The 21,553-nt window shown below is 41.1% G+C and overlaps 1 protein-coding gene across 11 annotated transcripts in view; it reads right to left on the reverse strand.

Annotated features, from left to right (window-relative positions):
* Positions 1 to 330: 330 nt before the first annotated feature.
* IQCH (IQ motif containing H) overlaps positions 331 to 21,553 on the reverse strand; it is a 54,904-nt gene continuing 33,681 nt past the window's right edge. For 7 of the 11 annotated variants that reach the window (XM_061371132.1, XM_061371131.1, XM_061371130.1 and 4 more), the window contains 7 exons: positions 18,086 to 18,206; positions 16,321 to 16,607; positions 8,290 to 8,457; positions 5,764 to 5,889; positions 4,338 to 4,399; positions 2,000 to 2,108; positions 331 to 656 (listed from right to left, as the gene is read on the reverse strand). In XM_061371132.1, coding sequence (XP_061227116.1) covers positions 555 to 656; positions 2,000 to 2,108; positions 4,338 to 4,399; positions 5,764 to 5,889; positions 8,290 to 8,457; positions 16,321 to 16,607; positions 18,086 to 18,206 — 975 coding nt within the window. In that variant the 3' untranslated portion in view covers positions 331 to 554. Of the gene's footprint in view, positions 657 to 1,999; positions 2,109 to 4,337; positions 4,400 to 5,762; positions 5,890 to 8,289; positions 8,458 to 16,320; positions 16,608 to 18,085; positions 18,207 to 21,553 lie in introns of those variants that run through there. The other 4 variants (XM_061371126.1, XR_009728104.1, XM_061371134.1 and 1 more) reach the window with 4 other exon arrangements.

Below are 21,553 nucleotides of genomic sequence, written 5' to 3' on the forward strand. Positions count from 1 at the left end.
TGATAATTTGAAAAATGAACATGAAAAAATGCTTCAAGAATCTGTAGATAACAAAAGAAATAGTGGAAAAAGAATATCGACAATCAGTTCTAAAGAGGAATCTGGGTTATGGGCTTGCTGCTATGATGGCATTTAAGTGTATTTATAGGCAGAACAGCACTGGACCTACTTTCATGTTAGAAGTCTGTGTTTTAGAATAAAGTAGGCTTGAAAGAGAATTTAGGGTTACAGGACTCTTCAGTGGAGCATGATCTCTTTGTCTGATTTGGTGACAAAGACAGCATGACTCCTATTAATAAGATTTCAAATTCAGATACTGTACTTCAGTAATGACAGTATGAACAGAGGTGTTTATCATGATCCTCTGCTTTTCAGCAGTTTATTTTTGTGAAAGCAGGGATATTCTTCTAAACATCACACTCAGAAATCAGAACTGTTCTCTCAATTAATATTCCTTCATGTGCTGGTGCAGAAGGAAAACCAAATCTGTTCTTACAGATGAAAAAGCATTTCCAGGAGCATAAAGAATAAGGCACTTAAACATTTCCCGTTAACTATTCTTTCAGAGCATCTGCTGCTGAAGGTTGCTCCTCTTCCAATTTCAGTTTGTTTTCTGCTGTAATTCCTAGAATTGCTTCGATATCTTGAATTGCCATCTGCAACAGATTCAAGGAATACAAATTGTTTAATGGGCATTATAATGAAATCCAGCAGCCAAAATGCACATCTGGTAGCACTTGCCTTGCAAAGGTAACCAGTGTTACACAAGACACGATGCACCAGTTAAATTTACTGTTACTCTGGGGACAGTTGTGGGAATTATTAGTAAATACATACAAATCTCAGGTAAATAAATACAATTCATTGTAATTGTTACTTCTGATTAGCTAATAGTTGCTCTATTTCACATACGGAAATCATTGTTAAGTCACTATGAAGGAGAGTTCCCTTTTGTAGTTCAGTGGTTGCTTTTCACTCCCTCATATTGGAAAAAGGTTTTCTTTGCTTATTCTGTAACATGTTGAAATTTAATTATATCTTCTCTAAATCTGTCACTTCATGCTCCACTTGGCAGAGGAAAGTACAGTCAGAATTAACATGGGAAAGAACCTGGTAGAAAATATGCAAGTTAAGGTACAAGTCTGTAACATGGTGCTCCCCTTTCTACAAAATGTTTTCAGGCAGGATCTTGGCGAGTTTTTATGAAGTTAAAGGTGATGGAGTTTAGCAGGAGAACTCCCTCTGGACAGTTCAGCTATTCTCTGGAATTAAAAAGAGTATTGTGACGAGTGTGTGTTTCAGGGCAGGGGGTTGGATTCATTTCTGCTTTACGGTTGCTTTTTGCCAGCAAGGTCGTCACTGAGGAGCTTTGGAGTAAAGGTGGGTGCTCCAAAGGGAATGCTCGCAAAGTGAGGAGCCCCACGCTTTGTCCTGATGCCCCCCACGCAGCCACAGGGCATCTGCTGGCACACAGGGACAGGCACTGCCGGAGCCTCAGAGCACAGGGAAATAGGGAACAAAATTGACTTGTGAAAATGGTGGCGAGGTGAAGGATGTGAACTAGTGGGTGGAGCACACAGTGGCTGCCTGCTTAAAAGAAATCCATGTTAATAATATAAGGAGCTATTATAAACTGAGAAGTTTGTTTGTAATTTAAGATTCCTACTTTGATGGTGCCCCTCTAGGATAAACCAGACAATTGTGACAGACCTGTCTGAGGCGGTACCAAGAGCTCCCTGCCTCTTACAAAGGACAGTCAGGAGCATTACATTACAAATCATTTCACACTAAAGTCTGTCTCTTTTCAAAGAAAAAGTTTCAAACTTAAAGTTAACTAACAGGTTCCTTGGGAGACTTGCTATCTTGACCTAGACAGTGTAAAATACATACTGCTAACGATAAAAAAGGAATGGTTTAGCACTTGTTTATAATCCAGCATGAGGTATTTTCAGCCCTTGTACAGAAATTAACCAGGATCGTTAGTTAATTAACACCTCACCTTAAAATTGGTCTCGCCTTGCATATTAGGTGCTGATATTTCTTGATGGATGATGAAGAGATTGTGAGCAAAGGTCATGAGGACCCCCTGGAGATCTTCTCCAATTGTTCTGTTAATGATATCCAAACAAATGAGTTTACCAATGATTCCCCTCACATGCTTAAAAACAATCGCCCTCTCATTTGTGCCTGTCTGGTGATGGAATTTAATGAGTATTTTCAATCTCACAAGGTGGCAATCTTCAGGGAGATATGAAAGATGAGGCTCCATTTTAACTTGTCAACAGAAAGGATTTGTGCAATAAATAATTTTTATTAATCAACTTAGCAGAAGTAAGCAGTGAGGTTTCAACTAGTCCATGTAAAAGGCTACTGTTGAGTTAGGACAGAGATAGAAAAATACTGTAAACACAGAGATTAGCTCGTAAGAACTGTTGCTTTTGCCTACAATTTGTGAAAGGCATCTGAGAGAAATTGCAGCAGTTAGCATCTCTTTAGTTGTAGCTTTGGAGGCTTTGGTTTCTCAGTAGTACATACAGATGTAATAGATATGATCTTATGGAACAAGATACTATGGGGAGGAAGAGTGCACCTCAGTTACTGACTGGAAATGACAATAGATCTCCAGTGTAGTAAATTGGATGAGAATTCACTGGATGTTTCAGGTATTTCAGTGATCTGTTGTTCTTGAAATAGTCTTGAAAGTCTTTTCAACTGAAGATTTGCATTGGAAATCTGAGGGAACACAAATCTGGGATCAGAACACATGGCAAACATATTTGAGAGTATTATGGTAATATATTAACTGCCAGGTCATTATGGTGATCCAGGAGGTAATGTTTTGTTGATGTGTTGTTCCAGAGTAGCTAGCAGAAACGCAGGTACGATGCAGTGTCTCTCATCTAAGCTTTAAACCAAGCCGACTTGCTTGTGTACTAGCAGTCGCCTCACCCACAAGGAGCTCAGTACAGGCTGCAAGAATCATAGCCCAGGAAACCATCTTCAGGATTCATTTAGTCCCTTCCCTGTTCCAGGGCAGGATCAATGCTACTTGTAGCACCCTCACAGAGGTTTGTCTAATCTGTTACTAAACGCTGTCAGTGGTGATCACAGTGAACAGTGTAATTAGTTCTTCCCTTCCCTTACTATCAGAAGTGCTAAACGTGAATCTTCCTGACTGCAAGTGAGGTTAATTTCTTGTTCTACTACCCAAGACATGGAGATGGGATTTTTCCTTCCCACAGAGGCTTTTTATGTAAGGATTGTTAACAGATCTCACTTCTGCCTCCTCCTCCTCTGAGTCCCCTTTAATTCGCCCTTGTAAGTCATGCTTTCTAGACCACTCAACACCTCCACTGTGAGCAGAATGGAAGGATTACTGCCCATGCCTTCCAGGTTATTCTGTTTACCTTTTTCCATAAGATGATGACAGGGTGGCTCGAAGGCAGTTAGTGAACCACTGTAACTCACAGATCCTCTTCTGCAAAGCTGATTGTTCCTTGTATTCATTCTGCTATCTCAGTGTAATTCTTGCAGCTGGTTCCACCTTAATGTATTTCTGTTTTTCATGTTGTCTCTTCAATTTGCTGAGATCATTCTGAATTCTATTCCTGCCTTCCAAAATACTTGCAGTCACATCCAGCACTTGAGGAAGCTGTTTTCTCATCTAGGTCATTAATGAAATAGCTCCAGCACCAGACATACAGAACAGACTGAGAACAGAGCTTGCAGCCCTGCATTCATTACATCTTGTTTTGGCACTAAACTTTACATAAATTCTCTCTGAGAGGTTTTCCATCAATGTGTAGTAGATTCATGCACGTTATGCTTTCTTAAGACTTCCTGGGAGAGGTTCAGATGTCTAAAGAATTACTAGACTATGGGATCTGCTGTTGCCTGAGTGCTGTTTATCGCTTTGTGAAGAACAATACAGAAAAGGCATTCAACTCCAACCTTCTCTGTGTCACGTGTAGTTAGGTTTTTAATAATGTTGCCTGTAAAAGCAAGCCTGTGCTAATCCCTCTGCTCCTCACAGCTAGATTGCAGCTGACAGTGCATCTAGCTAATTGCTGTGTTCTTTAGTCTGCAGCAGTTAGGCTTTGATCTAAGCACATTCCTGTACTTTTCTCTTTATTACTAAAATGAAAGCCTCCCTAAAACTTTTCAGAAGTCCAATCTTAGAAGAAGTCATTCTGTTTTTCTGAACAGGAGGTGACAGTCAGTGAACTTGAGTGTGTGCTGTCCCAATTGTTTACTTCACAACCTTCATCAGAGGCCAGGCCGCCGTGGGGCTCCCTTCACATCAAGGTGTCCCCATGGAACTAGCTGTGTATACTTACATCATTCCCAGTCTCTGTCGCTGCTGATCTTCATACAGTATAAAAACTGTTCCCTGTTTTTCCTGTAAAATAAAAAAACAAAAAGTTGTTTTAATTATTCCTAAAATAATGATAATGATAATAAATGTATTACACTGGGACAGTAAGTACATACCCATAGCTAAGAAAGGCTGGGCTTGAATTCTGCACAATGTATTACTGCTCAGTGTAAGCAGATTATTGCTCTAACTTATTGTAGAGAATACATTACCTTTATATTGCTCTTACTGTAAAGAATACATTAGGTTTATATAAATACAATACATACAGCAGAGTCTACTCAGTACCAAATACTTATGTTCCAAAGCAGTAGGAGATGGTCATAAGTATCTTAAAAATTATTTCCTTATGGTTATTTTTATCAAGAGACAGGTTAACCCCTAAAAGCTTTATAGACACTTACATTGAAATACAGAATATGTTTAGGTTTTCCTGTTATTAGAACCTCTATTTCATCTCAGATATACACAGGACATGGACTTGCATTAACCTTCTGCTCTGGTTCTTCACAGGCCTGATACAGGTGAGAGCAGCAAAACCTGCATTTAGTGCTCAGTTACCATGTATCACTGTGAGGTGTCATCCCTGGGGAGGATTTATTTAGAGAAAACACTTCAAGCTCTGCCTTTCCCAGTGAAGCCCTGCACTCTAGGATCCGAAATCTGTCCTCTGTTCTGTCTTGTGTAACATCTCCTAAATGCTTTTACATTTCGTTCTCTTACAATTGGGTTCAGAGCCTTAAGCACCCTAGCACAGGCTGCATCTTCATTTCTTCATTCTTCATTCTGTTCCCCGTTATTACCTGACCTCATGACCTCTGAAGGTTTATCTTCTCTCCTGGGTACAGAGGTGTCTGAAATGGCCATATGATGGCCAAGTGCTCTCAGAAAACCCGAGCACTGCTCTGCGTGAGTGCAGATCTGCACAGCATTCTCTTGGTGGTCTCCCAGAGAGAACCTGTCTCACCCCCTATTGTATAACATAAACATGTTATCATCCTCTTCATCCTTCAACTGCTCCACTCTTATGCTACATCAGATGGATTCTTAGTTCTTCAAGACTCGCATTCCAGCTGAAGTAAGCTGACGGGCAAGTTGCAAGATTAGACTCATCAGCACAGGAACTGCTGAAGACTTTTATGCAATTCAAGAGTTCATTAATTAGCATCACAAAAACAATTGAAAATAACACAATTCTGATTTATACCAAGCCCTCCTCACAAAACTGCAGAGCATCACCTCACTGTGTTTTTAACAGAACACTTAAACATTAGATTATGCTAAACACAACACTTCATATTTACACTGTACTGACGGGTTTCACCATTTGGGTTTTACACACACAGTTTCTGCAGGGTATCACATTTTCTAACCTTTTCTGCTCCTACCTGGAGGTCAAATCCAATCCCACAAGCTTGACACGTCTGGAGGAAAACACCGTAGTAGGTTTCTGCAAGGCTGGAGTGCCTCAGTTGGCTGCTTGCTGCAGCGCACCAGCTGCTTCTTGGAGCAAGCTAGAGAAAAATCATACAGGAGTCTTTATTTTCATACCAGTTTAGCTCAGAAAGCAACGATTCACTATTTAAATGGCTTTTTTCTCAGTGAACTCATGTAAGTGTGAAGTAAGACTCCCCTGGGAGGAATTCCTGTCCATCACAGTGTCTGTTGAACACAGACATTTCCATGCAGCAAAATTCAGTCCTCACCTCACGCTGTATGTCAGACCTGATATTCTAGAGCAGGTCTACACCATCACTCCTTATGAACCACTTTGATATTTCCACAGCTTCATCAGTAACTGAGCCCTGTGAAGTCATTCTAAGTGAATCCATGCTGCCCTATGGTAACACACATAGTTCTGGAGCCAGCTCTTCCAATAGGAGAAATTCCAAAGCAGATAATGAGTTGTATTTGAAATTGGGATTTTCCAAGACTGAGCATTCCTCCTTGGCATTAGAGTGTGTCATTTTTCCAGGAAGTCATTGAGGACACTTCAAGGAGCTACAGAGCTGATGCCAGGGGACTTGATACTATAGATGAAAACTAGCACTGCGTTGGAGTTTAAACTCTCCTCAGTGCTCAGGACTAAAGAACAGAGATGCTCCCATAAAGCAAGACTCCTGTGATGTTGTTTTTAATACTAGACTGTTCAGAGGGGGGATACTGCATGTTGAAGCGTGTAATTTACAGTATTTTCTTACTAAAATGATACTTGTTTTGACATTGACTCATTTAAGTTGACATAGTTGAAATCCTTATCTAATACATCTCTGCCTGAAAATTAATCATGTTTATAATATTCTGCGAATTAATAACACCCATTGCTCAAGTCATTAACTTAAAAAAGGAGCTTCCAAAATCTGTTCTCTGCAGTAGGGGACCACAAATAAATGAATGCTTGATAAAATAATCCAAGCAGCAGTTTAACAAGCGTAAACTCGGCTGTGGCTGCAATAACACAGAACTATTGTTTAAGGGTTGGCATCAGGTTGATGAGGTGCTTATTTCAGCTACAAAGCATGCATACACATGCATAATGAACTGCAGGATGAATTATTAATGTGTTGCTTATTTAGCCTCATCTGTCTAGAAGATAATGTATCCTAACTATAATGAGTGATTGGGTTTGTACATAATTACAGTAGCAGCAGTATTTAGGAAATTTGTTCTTTCAAAGAAGCATTTCTAAAAATAAAACCATCACAGCAACTCGGGTGCTGCTCCGTTTCATCAAAATCAAACCTACCAGCACTGAGAAGATCTAATAAATTAAAAGGGACAGAATCATTATTAACATCATAATTTTACACAAAGTGTTTTACTTAATCATTCATTACAGATCATGTGCTGTAAAAGCATTTGTCTCTTGGTTTGTTTGTTTCTTCTCAAGATATTTTCCTGAGTGTTTTTGTAGTTAACTCTTCAGGAGGTAAAACCCTCAGAAAAACAGAAAGGAGAAAAATCAAGGCTATGGTGACAATTCATGTTAATTCTGACAGAATTTTAATTAAAAAAAGTTGCCACTTGATTACTTTTCCTTTCTAAAACTTGCACTACTGGGACTAATCAGATCTCATTCTCTCCTACTAGAAGTGGTTGCTTGACAAGAACAATAGATCAAGAGCTTATTAACCTCTCAATTACAGAACCATGACATTTTGGGAATGGGGCTAGCATTCCTCCTCCTCCCTGAAAAAAACAGGGAGTTGTCAATCTTCTGTCAATGTGTGTAAATTGGCATCTGATTTGCATCTATGTGTGTATATAGACATGAACATATACATACACATACACTTTATTATCTGACTTCTCACAGAATCCTGGAATGGTTTGGATTGGAAGGGACCTTAAAGTCCATCCAGTTCCGGTCAAGATTTGGGTTTAACTCAAGCGGGAGCTGAGAGGGATTTTGGGGACCAAAACCTTCTGCAAATGTTGTCCTGTTTTACCCTGTTTTGTGCATATCTCACACAGCTGGGGCACAACTCCAGGTTCCAGTTTCTGATCTCAAATCAGCACTCATGTACTGAAGGCTCAGCTTTCATCTCAGCTGCTTTTAACCTACTCCTATGGTCAGGGCAGGGCTTTCACCTCCTCCCTTTCTCTTGCAGCATGTAAACTACCATATTTTTTACAACTTGAAAACTATCTGAAATATGTAGAACTTAGTTACTACCACATATCAGTATTACTGAATACAAAGGAGGAATAATCAGGTGCCCATAAGCATCCAGAACCTCTCCTTTAACTTCTGACATGTTGGTATCCTGTATTAACCTTGTAAAAATCTAAAATTAGCAGCTTAAAGTCTGAAAGGAGCAGATTCAGCTCCTCTAGAGTAGTGATCTAGGACAGATTTTACCTTTTTAGTAGTTTACATTCATACTCTTATTTGTAACCAAATTGCTGCTCACGGTTTCTGTCTCCTCGTGCTCAGTACGTTGGCTTTCCATTCTTTTTGAACCAAGAGATACTTCAAAGTGGCTGGAGGTACAATCCAGGTTTCCATCTGTCACGTACAACATGAGCTGAGTCAAGGCCAGCTGGTCACTATAGCAAAGGTCAAGGTCTGTTGCCCACACCTAATCCAAGCACAGACAGGTGCATTAAGATAAAAGAATGAGCAATTGTGTGAAAGAACAGCAGTTGTGTGAAAGAACATCTTGTGCCCCCAGCTCCATTGCTGGGGACATGAGGAGATGAAAAGTCTATGGTTAGGATAAGCACTACTCAGTGTTAGCCTCATCCTAAACCCCAAACCACAGCACTGTATATGCTACTAGGCAGAAAATGAACTATGCCAGCCAACACCAGGCTAGCTACCCAGGTTTTAGCAATGATGAGTAAACGCAGATAGATGAGCTCAGCAGCTGTGAACTCTGCATCATGGAAAATTGCAATTATCTAAATGCTACACAACGCACCTGCAGTTTTCATCTGAAGAATAATAGTGTTCAGTAAAATCAATTTGGAGTTACAGGTAGGTGTTTTGATATAGATAAAGGGAGTCTACAACAAATCTGGATAGGGACTTTTTATAAGGGCATGTAGTGACAGGACAAGGGAGAATGGTTTTAACCTGAACGAGGGTCCATGAGTCCAGTCCATACTGAGGGCGCAGCAGAAGGAAGTACCATGGATTGCTTCTGTGAGGCTCCCAATAACCTGATCTTAGATGAACCCCACGAGTCTTCCCTACTTAAAAAATGCTTGTGCCTACTACTCCAATGAGAAATGTTAACACACAACTGTCTGCCCTACAGTGGACCCCTTTAAAACAAATCTAGCAGTGAATGACTTGAATAAGCCTCTGAATGGTAAATGGCATCATTATAAGGATATTAAGAGGTCAAGTAGTCAAGGCCTCTTGGTAAACTGGAGTTAATTTCAGAATTATATGCACATAGTAATGCCCTTTTTATAATGGTGAATAAATCACATCAGTAACAGTTGTTAATATCTAACTGCCAAGTATCTGTTGCTGTATTAAATATCCTATTTGTCAACTTAAATATTTCCTGCTGCATGGTATAAAATGCAAATCAGATGCTAATGGTTGCCTTTACTTAGTAATAGGGGAACCTTCCCCAATTACAATGCTGAATTTTCTTCAGTAATTTATTCTTTATCATCACTTCTGCAAGGCAGGAGGGAACTTTCCTGTCAATTTGTACTTCTCCAGTCTGTGCTGCCCTTTTCAATGAGCTGAATAATTATAAACTGTACATACTCTAGAAGCTTTACATTAATTTCCATAAATATTGTGGACAAATCAGTCACACCCAAGGTGTCTTGAACCTTGTTTGAATTGGAGTTTAGTTTCTCACTTACAGTTATGCCCTGGAAGAGGTGGCAGAGCCACGTGAAGGATGCAGGGACTGTTGAAAGTCTTGGATACCCAAGAACTCTTTACTAGCTCCAAGTGAACTGGTGGCTCTTAATCCAGACCTTGATGTTACACCTGCATTGCTCTAACCTCGAAGTCTACATTAGCATTATCTGGAGGCTTTGCTGATGCATGAATAGAGGAGGCCAAGTGTGAATGAAGTTGGAACATAAAATGGCTGAGGTGAAAAAAAACACATTAGTTAAGCAAAGATGTCCCTATGACTGGGTAACTACATGAGCCATGTTCTGGCAGCACTGAGAATGGGTTGAGCATTTAATAGCAGATAAAGCATTCAGAAATGCAGCCTGGAAGACAGAAACAGCAATCAGCCTAAGACAAATTCATCCCACCCTGGTAGAGACTCAGACAAGCTCTGCCAAGCATGGGATAGCACGTGTGTTCAACAAGAGTTACTCCACAAACCCCATGTTCTTAGTAACTGAAGTACATGCAAGTGATATTGTTTTCATTTCAGATGTAGAAGAGACCCATTAATTACTTGTGAGACAAGTTTCACAGAATCTAAACAACGCCCCAACATGCCAAACTGGCTCTAACACCTTGCCAGCACCTTTCCAGCCACTGCTCTCAGAAGATACAGAATCATTCCTGGATCCAGCCTCATCTCTGCCCAAGGAAGGGACTATCACACAGGGAAGAGGAGAGAAAGCTTTTAACAGAACAACTTTCATGACAGAGATCATGAGGCCAAACAAATGCCAGTTTAAGGAGTTTCTGTTCACTTTCAGAGTGCTTTCAGAGTTTGTTTCAGACATGGCTTCATCATCTCAGACCAAAGATCTCCACACCATTGGCTTCAGAATCAAGGGCTCAGATGTACAAGGTGGACTGATGCCCTGCCATGTAGTGAAGGCAGGTGTTCATCCCCTCCCCAGTCCGTAACTTGTTTAATGTACAGGAGAGCTCTAAACACCTACTGCAGCTTCAGCCACAGTTATGTTCTACACAAAGTCATCATATTATTTGCTTTTTCTAAAGAGAAGGTGCAGATCTCCACGAGCACAGGGGGAGGAAGGCAAACGTGGCTGGAAACCACCTGTCCACCTCCTTTCATTCTGGGCCTGAGGCTGAACCACCACTACTGCAAGTGAAAGCAGCCAAATGGTCATTCCTGTGTGCCAGCTGGGATCACCCCCAAGGATTCTTTTCCTGGCTCGGGATTGTTGGAGAACGCTGTAGTGTGGCTGTGTCCCTTTCTGCCCTGGCTGTGTCCCAGAACATCTCTGTTGTAGGGAGAAAGGAAGAAGGATCAGATGGCATAAGATTCCAGCTTCATCCTAGCAGGGGATTCCCTTTTGACATGGAAATTCAGAAATGCCCTTTAAATCCCCTTTTCCCAGAAATGGGAAAGACACAGGGCCTAGGAAATCACTCTAACTTCATTTTCAGATAATATTTTTTCCATTTTATGAGTTCAAATGCAGGCTGGATCATTAGTAACTACTTGACTGAATTCTTCAGTGGAACAGTGTCTAAGTCCCATTCCAGTTCCCGAAGACAATGAGTGCTCTTCCCAAAATTATAGCATTAGGCAACATTTGTGGTAGTTCTGAGCAAGGATGGAAGTTCAGCACAGGTGAGCCTGGCTGGTGGAGCCGTGAGGAGACAACAGCTATGGACCTGCTTGTAGTGCTCTTACTCTGGAAGTAGGCAGTGGACACCTTTCCGCAGTAATATATCGATATGTATTCCCAAATGGAGAGGGGGTTGCTTCTTACATCATCCATTAGATTGCAGTGGGTTTTCCTTTGAAGTAATATAAACTGGGAATCAAAAGCTTCTAGAATGCCTTGAAAATCTGAGCTGTGGTGTTACGTGGGTTTGAGTTTCATTTGGTTTAATGTTATGAATCTGTTTCCATAATCTATATAGCAATGTCTGTGCAGGTCAGGCAGCTAATAACAGAGAATTATCATCTCCTCCAGCAAATCAGGAGCTATTAGAAGGAGGCCTATGCAAAGGGCAAGTTTAAGTAAAGATAAAGAATGAGGCAATCATAGAGATTAACAAATATCTATTCCTTGAGTCCATCCTCATTTTCTGAGGATATACAAAAAGGACGTGTATGCAGTCATAGGTATTTATGACCAGAGATGTCATATCTTGATAGGCTTGACTGGAAAATGAGCATAACCTAAGAGCTTTCATGTGACATTTGGGGACTTTTCAGGACAGTTGTGTTCAGAAACTGAACAGAGCTCACTTGTGAAGTGTAGAACTGATGTGTGGTGTTCAAACAGCAAATGGAAGTTCAAAGATAATCAGATCTGATGGTTTATGATGACATATGATTATTTTTTTTATAAAAATTAGAGGCAGTAGTTAATATTTTAGGTAGTTTTTAGAGTGGTTTTAGGATGAACTAAGCAAAGCACAGATGAGGCCTTTCCAGAATCCCACCACTGGAAAAAAGATAGTTAGAAATGTACATCCTGCAGGACTGCCTGTTTGTCCAAGGAAACATGATGAAGTCTGGAATCACTCCTTTCTGCATAGGCTGCCAGGAGGTGCTTTCCTTCAGTGTGCACAGCTTAAGAGTCCTCAAGGTACAGACATCTCTGTAGTGTCACAACTGTAGTGTAAATCTTTACCACTGCCATAAAAATGCTTCAGCTTTAAAACATAAGCTTAAGAAGTGGTAAATTCTTAAAGTTACTAAATTATAGCTTTTACTTCTCCAGTTTAACTGTTTTTTATATATATATATAGTGTCTATGTCTGTGTTCTTGTAAAGAACACACCTGCTATTTTTAAAGAAGAGGTTGAATGACACTCAAGATGTCAATTAGTAGAATACTAATGCAACTTGGGCATTGGAAAGCGAGTTTTCTTTAGGAGTTTAGATCAGAATTGATCATTTTGGCAGGGATTGCAGACAGGATCTTATCTGGCTGCCATCTCGTGGCAGCTGCTGGGATGGGCTGGTGCTGGCCCCAAAACTGAAATTTTAGGGCCCTGCAACTGACCCTAACCTCTGAGAACACCCCACGTGAATATTCCCAGCTCTGCAGTTCTGTATGTTCTGCCTCATCTTTTCCCCTGCATCCTGAACAACTGAATCCGGTGCCTCTCAGTTCTGCAGAGGCTGTGTTAAGCTCTCAGACTGATGAAAAAGGTGACTTATGACCCCGCTTCTCCAAATTATCTCTCCACAGATCTATGGATGTAAGTTTATGCGCTCAAGGAACGGACTCAATTAAATGGACTTATTTAGGTGCAGCTCCTTGACAAGTTGGGATCTAAGCAGCACACAGTCAATACTGCTCAAGACTTCACTTCAGAGGGTCAAGGCCTTGCTCTTAAAGATCAGTCTTGGAAAACAGAGTGGGAATCAGAAGCAGTTCAGTCCAAATTATGCACCTAATTCTTCTCCTCCTCCACTTTTTCCCCCTAGACATTGAAAACAGTATGTCTCCATCTCCCTTTCCCTCAGGAACAAATCACAGATGCTTAGAACAGAGACAGAAACAGATTCCCATGGCAAACAGAGCATGCGTCATGTCCCAGCTTTCCCTGCCCCTAAGCTCACTGTCAGGGTGCAGGGCACAAATCACATCACTGATGCATACTCCTGTGGTACCTTTGAGATGCTCAGCCCCATGCTGCTCTCCATGGGGAGCACAGTGCAGAGCTATGCTGTCAGCAGCAACCTCTTCCTTACACCCTCCTCAGCTAACCCAGCACTGCAACATCCATCTTAGCCTTGGAGTTAGACATGGACTCAAGGATGAAATGCAAGAAAGGAAGTACAGTGTGCAGCAGACCACACGGCAGGCAGGTGTGGAGACTATAAGATGGGGTTAGATTCTCCTACAGCCACTACCCTTGATGCCGTTGGTTACAAACTGCAACCTTCTGCAGTTCTATCACAGTTTAAGGAAGAGTCATTTGTAGATAGAAGACGGTACAATCTGTAGAGGTCTCTGAATTACTCGTTGTATGTAGAAGCAATGGCAAGCTGGCCAGCTAAGACTCCACACAGACTGAGAGGCTTCTTTGTGAGGACGAAGAAAAAGGGAGCTGGGAGACACTTGGGTACCAAGCAGAAGAACAAGAAAGCCCAGTGGAAATATGACACAGTGTACCTCACATCTGAAAGGTTGTAGCATCATCCATAGCTCCTCCAGGTCTGAGGACAGCATTGCTCTTACCACCTTTTGGTCAGTGTAGAACTGCACTGTAGGGATATTGTGGGGTCTGTGACAGGCACAAAGCTCTGCAGTGACCCAGGTGGAGATTACTTTCTCATTTCTGCATTCACCCACTTGTGTGTTTGACAGACACACATTTTTCCTCATCCACCACACGGTCTCTTTGCTGCTAGTCCTCCAAAGGAACATAGCAATATAACAAAAGTACTTCCAGGAATTGTATCTGAGCCTTTCAGCTACTGCATTAAAGTGGGCACTAATGAAATCAGGGAGCAAATGTTCTGAGAGAGTCTAATAGGATTTCTTGTTTGCCAAAAAAATAGTGCTTTCAGGAACACAGTGTTTTGTGTAATCTCCCTCTCACAAGACAGATGGCATCATTAATTGCCTCTACGTCTAGTTAAATTTAAAAACCTGTGCTTAAATAATGTTAAAGTTGTGGTACATGCTGACAAACATTGGAGATATTAAGGTAGAATCAATTTGAAACAAGGGAAGAAAATCAAGGCAGAGCAGACAGGATTAATAAGAGGCCACAAGAAACAATGACTGATTTAATGTGTCCTTGTTCATGCCAGGAAATGTCACCACCTTCATAATGCAGGAGATATCTCTGTGTTTGGGTGAACTCCTGGCTTGAGTGAAGCCATTGGCAAAACTCCCATTGGCTTCCACAGGTGAAAATGTCATCCCTTCATCTTTGTAAAGCAACTTTACATCAAATTGTCCAGTGTGGCTTATCCACAGTCCTAATCACAATGCCTGTGTAAATACATTTTGAGAGTCATATCCTCTGGTTCACCACAGTCACCCTTCAGTGGTATCAGTTACCAAACCCCAGATTTTAAGCCTCCTCTGAGCTTAAAATGGAATATAATTATCACAGCACTGCCAAAGAGCCAGCTTTTGCCAGTAGATACCATATGCTCTTTGGTTTTAAAGACAAGCCCTGTGTTTAAAGCCTTTTCTCACACCACACAAGCTGTGATTTCCAGACAATGAAGGAAAATAGGACACCCAAATGGATTCAGATGTCTTCTGAAAGTGCACCTATCTTACACCGCCCACCCCAGAAAATACAGATATGTTCCCTTTACAGTTAAACACTTCTTAAACAGTGCAGGTCCTAATTGAAGAGTGTAGAAGAAAACAAAAGAAAAGAGCAAAACCAAGAAGATGCCTTGGAAATACAAGAAATAATTGAGACCTGATGCAAAGATCTTGAATTAGCATCAGGATCCACACACTGATTTTGGATTTGTGTAGTTGTACAGGAAGCACAAAAGTACTGTCATCACTGACAGTATGGGGTTTATCTTCTTTAAAAATTATTTTCTGTAGTCTTCAAGCACAAGGCCACTAACAGAACACTGGAAGTGCAGTCTCTTCACCCAGATTTTACTTCATTTTGTGGCATTTTAGTCAGGCATTATCCCTTAGGTTTGTCTACCTGTCATAATACTCAATCCTGTTGGCCAACATCAAATTTAGAAGAAAGTATGATTATGAAATATATCAAACTCCCATGAGATTCCTAAAGTAAGTAGACAGAGGAAAGAGACCTTGCTAGTGACTTACAACAGGAAAGGCCGCAGGGGGAGCTCAGCTGGAGCACACGTGGGAACTGGATTCAAGGCACAGCTCTATGGGAAGCCTGGCTTCACTGGTTTTAATCTCCTGGAAGTGTTACCTTTAAACTGGATACAATATTCAGCAATGTTCTTCATTTGGTTATCACAGTGACTGGTAAGGGGACTGCCTTCCATTACCTCCCTCTACTTACATTAGCTGTTATGATGTAAACCAAACTGTTCATCTCCACCATCCAATTTGCTCTAAGGAATCGCCAGTATCCCCTCTTCCTCAGATTCATCCTCAAACCTCTGATCCATGGTCTAATAGACACTGGTTTACTCCAAAGAGAACAATAATTCCTGTGATTATTTTTATGGAGCAAAATACAAGGGAATCAGAACACTGACACTAAAATCCTCTAAACATCTTAGCCATAAGACCATCATCTGTAATTACCAGCTTAATGCAGGAGGCACTTATTTTTAGGGGAAAAAAAGAAAAAAAAGGTCATTAGAAGGAATTAAAACATTATTTTCTTACCACTCAGCTTTGAAAGGCTGTGCTGGTTTATTACTCTTCAGGCTGATGAAAAAGGCTCCTCAGATCCACCTGGCAGATCAGGTCTAAATTTTATGCTATTGTTAGAATAACCATGTGTTCTACCTCCATCCACATGCCTCATGGCTTAGAAATAAAGTGTGTTCAAAATGGCAAGGCTCTCTCCTGGTCTCTGCTGGAACCAAGTAGGAAAGCAGCTGTTTCTTGATCCCAGGGGGACAGCATGAAGTGACATAATCTGCCCTACTCACCTGCTGCTCCATCGTTTGTGGGTGGATGAAACTCACAAAATCCACTGAGAAGTAACCCAGCACTCCTTTAGATTTACAGATCTCTCCAATTTTAAAGCAGAGTGAATTAAGAACCGCTGGATCAACAGAACGTTGGGGAATGGTGGTGCCAGATGAGCGCAGAGGACCCTCAGCATGGAGCTGGTCTCCAGATGACACTATTTTTATCTTGCCCGTAGGCTCTATCAGCATATCCACCGTGAGGTTGGTGACATGCTCTGAGAGTGGGAAGGCTTCTATCACACCACCTAGTAAGAAATGAATTAGCTGTTAAGCTTGTAATCAAATTCACATGTGATGCTCTTCAGAGTGCACAGAGTGAAACCAGCCAGCTCCTGTTGTGCTCAGGCATTGCAGGGAGGACTGCCATGGAGATACAGCAAGTAAATAATGTAATGTGAGCAGCAGAGCTAGAACCCATGAATCTCTTCCAAGAGAAAGAAGGTATCATCTACTATAGCACTGGACCGTTCAAACAGTGGCTTTTCGGCTACAGATACTTTCAAGCAGTTCCAAACTGGATATGTCATTGAAGAAATATGATCTTGGATTGTATGAATGGATCCTGGGCTGTCTCACAGCCCAGCTAAACCCCAGGCCTGGAACAGCAGTAAAATGCAATATTGGAACCTTGGGGGAGTATCTCCTGCTGTGAACTAATCTCGGAGATTCCATCCATACAATCACAGAATGGTTTGGGCTGGAAAAGACCTTAAAAATCATCCAGTTCCAACCCCCTGCCATGGACAGGGACACCTTCCACTACAGCAGGCTGCCCCAAGCCCCTGTGTCCAACCTGGCCTTGAACACTGCCAGGGATGGGGCAGCCACAGCTTCTCTGGGCACCCTGTGCCAGGGTCTTACCACCCTCACAGGGAAGAGCTTCTGCCTAAGAGCTCATTTAAATTTACCCTCTTTCAACTGAGTCATAAACAACTATAAATAAAGAAATAAATACATACATACATACATACATACATATATATATATATATAATGGAACACAGAGACAGGAACTGGATGATCTTTAAGGTCCCTTCCAAACTAAATCATTCTGTGATTCTATGTCTGTGCAAAGCCCCCTCACAGACACACTAATCCGGAGAGGTTAGACAAGGGTTTCATCTGTGCTGCCTCTTACCTACACACATGGGCTTGTCTTGAGCTTTAGACCAGTTATGTACTGGGCAGCTTTGAGCTAAAGGTGCCACAAGTGGGTTAAATGCAAGAAGCCTGCTCAGGACTTGACACCATGAGAACATTTGATGGCATGCAATGTATGTACGTAGCATCCAGAGTTTACATACAGCCCCCTTCCTGGGCCTATGGGAGGAGAAAGCTATTCTCACAGACCTGTGCTCACCAACACCTAGCTTAAATGAAACATTCTCCCATTTATCTGCTGCAGACTCACTGACATTCCCTAAAACCCTTTGCCAAACATGACAGCCTTTGTACAGTAACCCAGGGTTAAGGAGTTTGTGCTTACTGATTCAGAATCATGCAAGAAAGGTGATCCCAGATTAATACAGGTTAAAAGCTTGGACAGGACAGATGAAAGATAGAATGATTGCCTATAATTCATTTGTAAATGAACATTTGAAGCATAGTAGAGAAATAAAGGGAGATAAATACTTAAATGTGCCCAAGATTAACAAGAATATGGCATACAATGTGGTATAATTACTCCTTATAACACTTAACAGCGACTTTGCAGTCTTATTTACCTTGAGTAAGAAATGTTTGGAGGAATTTTTCCCATGTAGGGAATCGTTTCTCATTGACTGGCTGTACGTGCTGTGCTAAAAGGCCCGGCAGCTCCTGGGAGATCTTCACCAAAGCTAGCTCCTGCAGAAACAAATTAAATAGAACCACAAGCAATTTTACTACAGAAATGAAAACTGCTTGTGGGGTGATTAAAAACCAGGCCTCCAACAGGCAACCACAAAAAATGTGGTTACTGTTTACCCACAGTCAGGAAGCCTTTTTTAATTTTCCTACTTACTCCTCTTCCCTCCTATTGAAATCTCTCCTTCTCTGAAAGACACCCCCCTGTCCCCCTTCCATGTAGCATCTATTTCATTATAATTTATATCAATAACTTGATCTGGCAACTGAAATGCTGAAGCACTTGGTAACTGCTGAGGGATCAATACCTGCAGTCAGTAACTTCTACATTGTTTAGATTTGGAAACTGAGCAGATTGAAATAGTCACAAATGCCCAAAATAGTTTTAGTGGTTCTATGTTTAAGCTGTTCTATCAACCCAAACACCCTTTAGTTAAAAAAAAAAGGAGGTATGATCAACTAAAAGCATTTCTAAAGGAGTATATACCCTTTTACACTCTCCGGTCTGTATCATAAATTCACAAATGTATTCGTGCTTCTGTCTTTGGTAGAATTTGATTAGTGTTAGTCATACTATAGGAGATAAACTAGTTTTCTTCTAGTTTCAAATTCCTTCCTCTATTGTCACACACACACACGCACACACAAAACAACCCCATTAAATACAGACACTAACTGCATTGCTTTTACTGTTCAGAAACGTCCCAGAAGTACACGAGCATATAAAGTGCAAGGACCCTGACTCTATTGCTTCAGGCTCCTTTCCTTGCTGCTTCATAAGCATTCGCCTGCTTCCCCTGGGTCTCTTTGCTTCTGTTTTACATCCTCTCTCTTCAGCATCCTGTGCTGCAGAAGATGACCAACCATTCTCCGATCCTGGCAATGTCCTAAGCCACAATCAGATTACCTTGAGCTTTGGAGGGACACAATAAAACCTTATGGCTGACACCTAAGAACAGGAAAAACATAAAAATCTGGTTTTTTTCCAGACCAGTGAGTATGAAGAGATGGGCTTTGTTGTGAAGCACATGATGTGATGTCGCTAAAAACACAAACAAAATCAGCTTACTGTGGTTTACCTACCACAACAAGGAGGAGGAGTATGGGCCAATGATTAGGGTATCAAGGCGACCTGGGATTTCAGGGAGGTGACTTTCTGTCTGTGCCTCAGCTGACCAGCCATGAAAGGGGTACACTTTCCATCCTTACCTCACATGGAATTAAATACTTATTAAATACTTAACTAAATATTTATGCCTTAAAAAATACTTAGGTGCTTGGATAATGATACTGTTCTGGGTTATGTGGACTCCTGTCATGTCCTAAGGAGTAAAGTATGGGGTTGACTTTAAACATACTATATCTGTAACGTAAAATACAACGTCAGACAACATCATGTATATCAATACGTGAAGCAGCACGAAAAGAAAGGACCACATAAAATGTGAGATCCAAGTTCAGAACTGACCAGATTCAAGTCTTACACTACTTGTTTCCAGCAATCTGTGAGGAGGAATTCGGTGTTGCTTCATGGAATCACAGACTGGTTTGGGCTGGAAGAGATCTTAAAACTTATTCAATTCCAACCCATCTGTAGGGCAACAGGATGCAGAGTGCATGGCTCAGGAGCATCTCACGGTTCAGAGCACTCTTGGTACTCTCTACCTGTGAAGGATGTTGGCATCAAACCTGCTTGCCTTACAGAAGGAAGAAAGAGGATTTAAAGGAAAAACTAATTTAAGGAAATCTGGAAAATGTTCTTGTGAGATCAAAGCCAATGTAACAGTGCTTTTAACAAGTAATGCCTCAAGAAGCAAGGTGTTCATAGGCAACCACTCCTCAAGGATCAGCACCTGGAATTCTAGTTCATGGGGGCTGTTTTTGCAACTGCAAGCTCTAAAAAAGGTAATAATCCTGATTATAGGGAGGTTTAGTAGGCAAATTTAAGCCTGGATCCAACATTCACTCAGGAAGTCAAACCTTTTAAAAGGATCAGTGCTTGGTAGGCTAATTTCATTTAAATTGGACAGTATCTCCAGCAGAGCTTGCCAATGGTTTATCTCTTGATGTGGCCCAAACCAATTCAGAATCGGAGGCTCAATGGAAACAGGGAGCATGTGTTCAAATCCTTCAGCTCGTATTTCTTAGTACCAGTAAAAAAGGAGCAGCCCAAATACTGTTTATGTCATGTAAAAACCTTTAAATCTATACAAATCTAGTTTGTATTGCTTTGTAATAATGAATAAGCAAGAAAGAAAATTACCTTTTCCTTCCTAAATGTAATTTCTCACCCTTCTGCAAGCTGAATTTTGAAAGGCTTACTTAGAAATAGCAGTTGCAATAAAAAATGAGGAGAAAATGTGGCATATGTTGAAGGCGCTGGGTAGGAAATATACTCCAGATAGATCAGTCAGCAAAGAAAAGCCTGTTGAGAAGTAAACAAATAGAAAGAAGAAAAAAATCTTAGAAATAGAAAGAAAGACCTGGGGACAGAAAGAGGCTGCAGAGCAGAATGCATGAGAAAGACCTAGGGCTTTTTAGCTGAAAATCAGATTGAAAGGAAATTATTTAGACCTTGCAAGCAAATAGAGTGAAGAAAGTAACTCTGAATAAGTAAAGCTGACTGGGCCAGGGAAGAATAAAGCCAGCAGACAGATCCTTAGCAATACAAAGTGCCACATCCCTGTGGAAGTCAATGAAGCTACGTCAATTTATGCCTCCTCAATGGCATGATGACAATTCATATCGTTTATATAGTATATCCTTTCTACTGCGATCAGTGGAGCTGTGATAACTTATTCCAGCTGCCTTGAATTGGGCCAGTCCAGCTTATTTTCTGTTCTCAGCCACACCAGCAAACAGGGTGATGCTGGAAGAGGCAGTGACTGCTGTCTGACTTTCCAAATAACCCTCAGTATTTCCTAACTTGCAAATTAAACCGATGTGATATTGTTTCTAATTCAGACAGGTACATGCTGGCCAGACCCATAATCTACCACACTGAGCAAAAACAATGTGAGTGGTTTATAACACTGGAAATAGGTTTTGGAAGTGATGCACTGGATCCCTATCTACTTAAAGTTTGCCACCTGATTTAAAGCCCGGGCATTTAATTGTTAACTGCAAATTTTAAAATTAAAAAGTGCCAATTTTGCCTTCCACGAGCTGGAAAAGTGCATCCTGATAGAAGGCAGCATCGGGTAAACCAGCCATCATTACCAAGTAACAGAAATGTTTTTTGTATGTAAAATTGCTTTGTAAAATATTTGCTCCATCTGCTGAAAGTAGCAAAGACAATTTTCCCTGATAGCTAATGGCCCATTGCAGCTGTGTGGCGAGCGATGTGC

The sequence above is a fragment of the Neopsephotus bourkii genome, unplaced genomic scaffold (genome assembly GCF_033783945.1).
Source record: "Neopsephotus bourkii isolate Nb327-2 ecotype Australia unplaced genomic scaffold, CSIRO-AGI_Nbou_v1 NB_1572, whole genome shotgun sequence".
Taxonomy (NCBI): Eukaryota; Metazoa; Chordata; class Aves; order Psittaciformes; family Psittacidae; genus Neopsephotus; species Neopsephotus bourkii.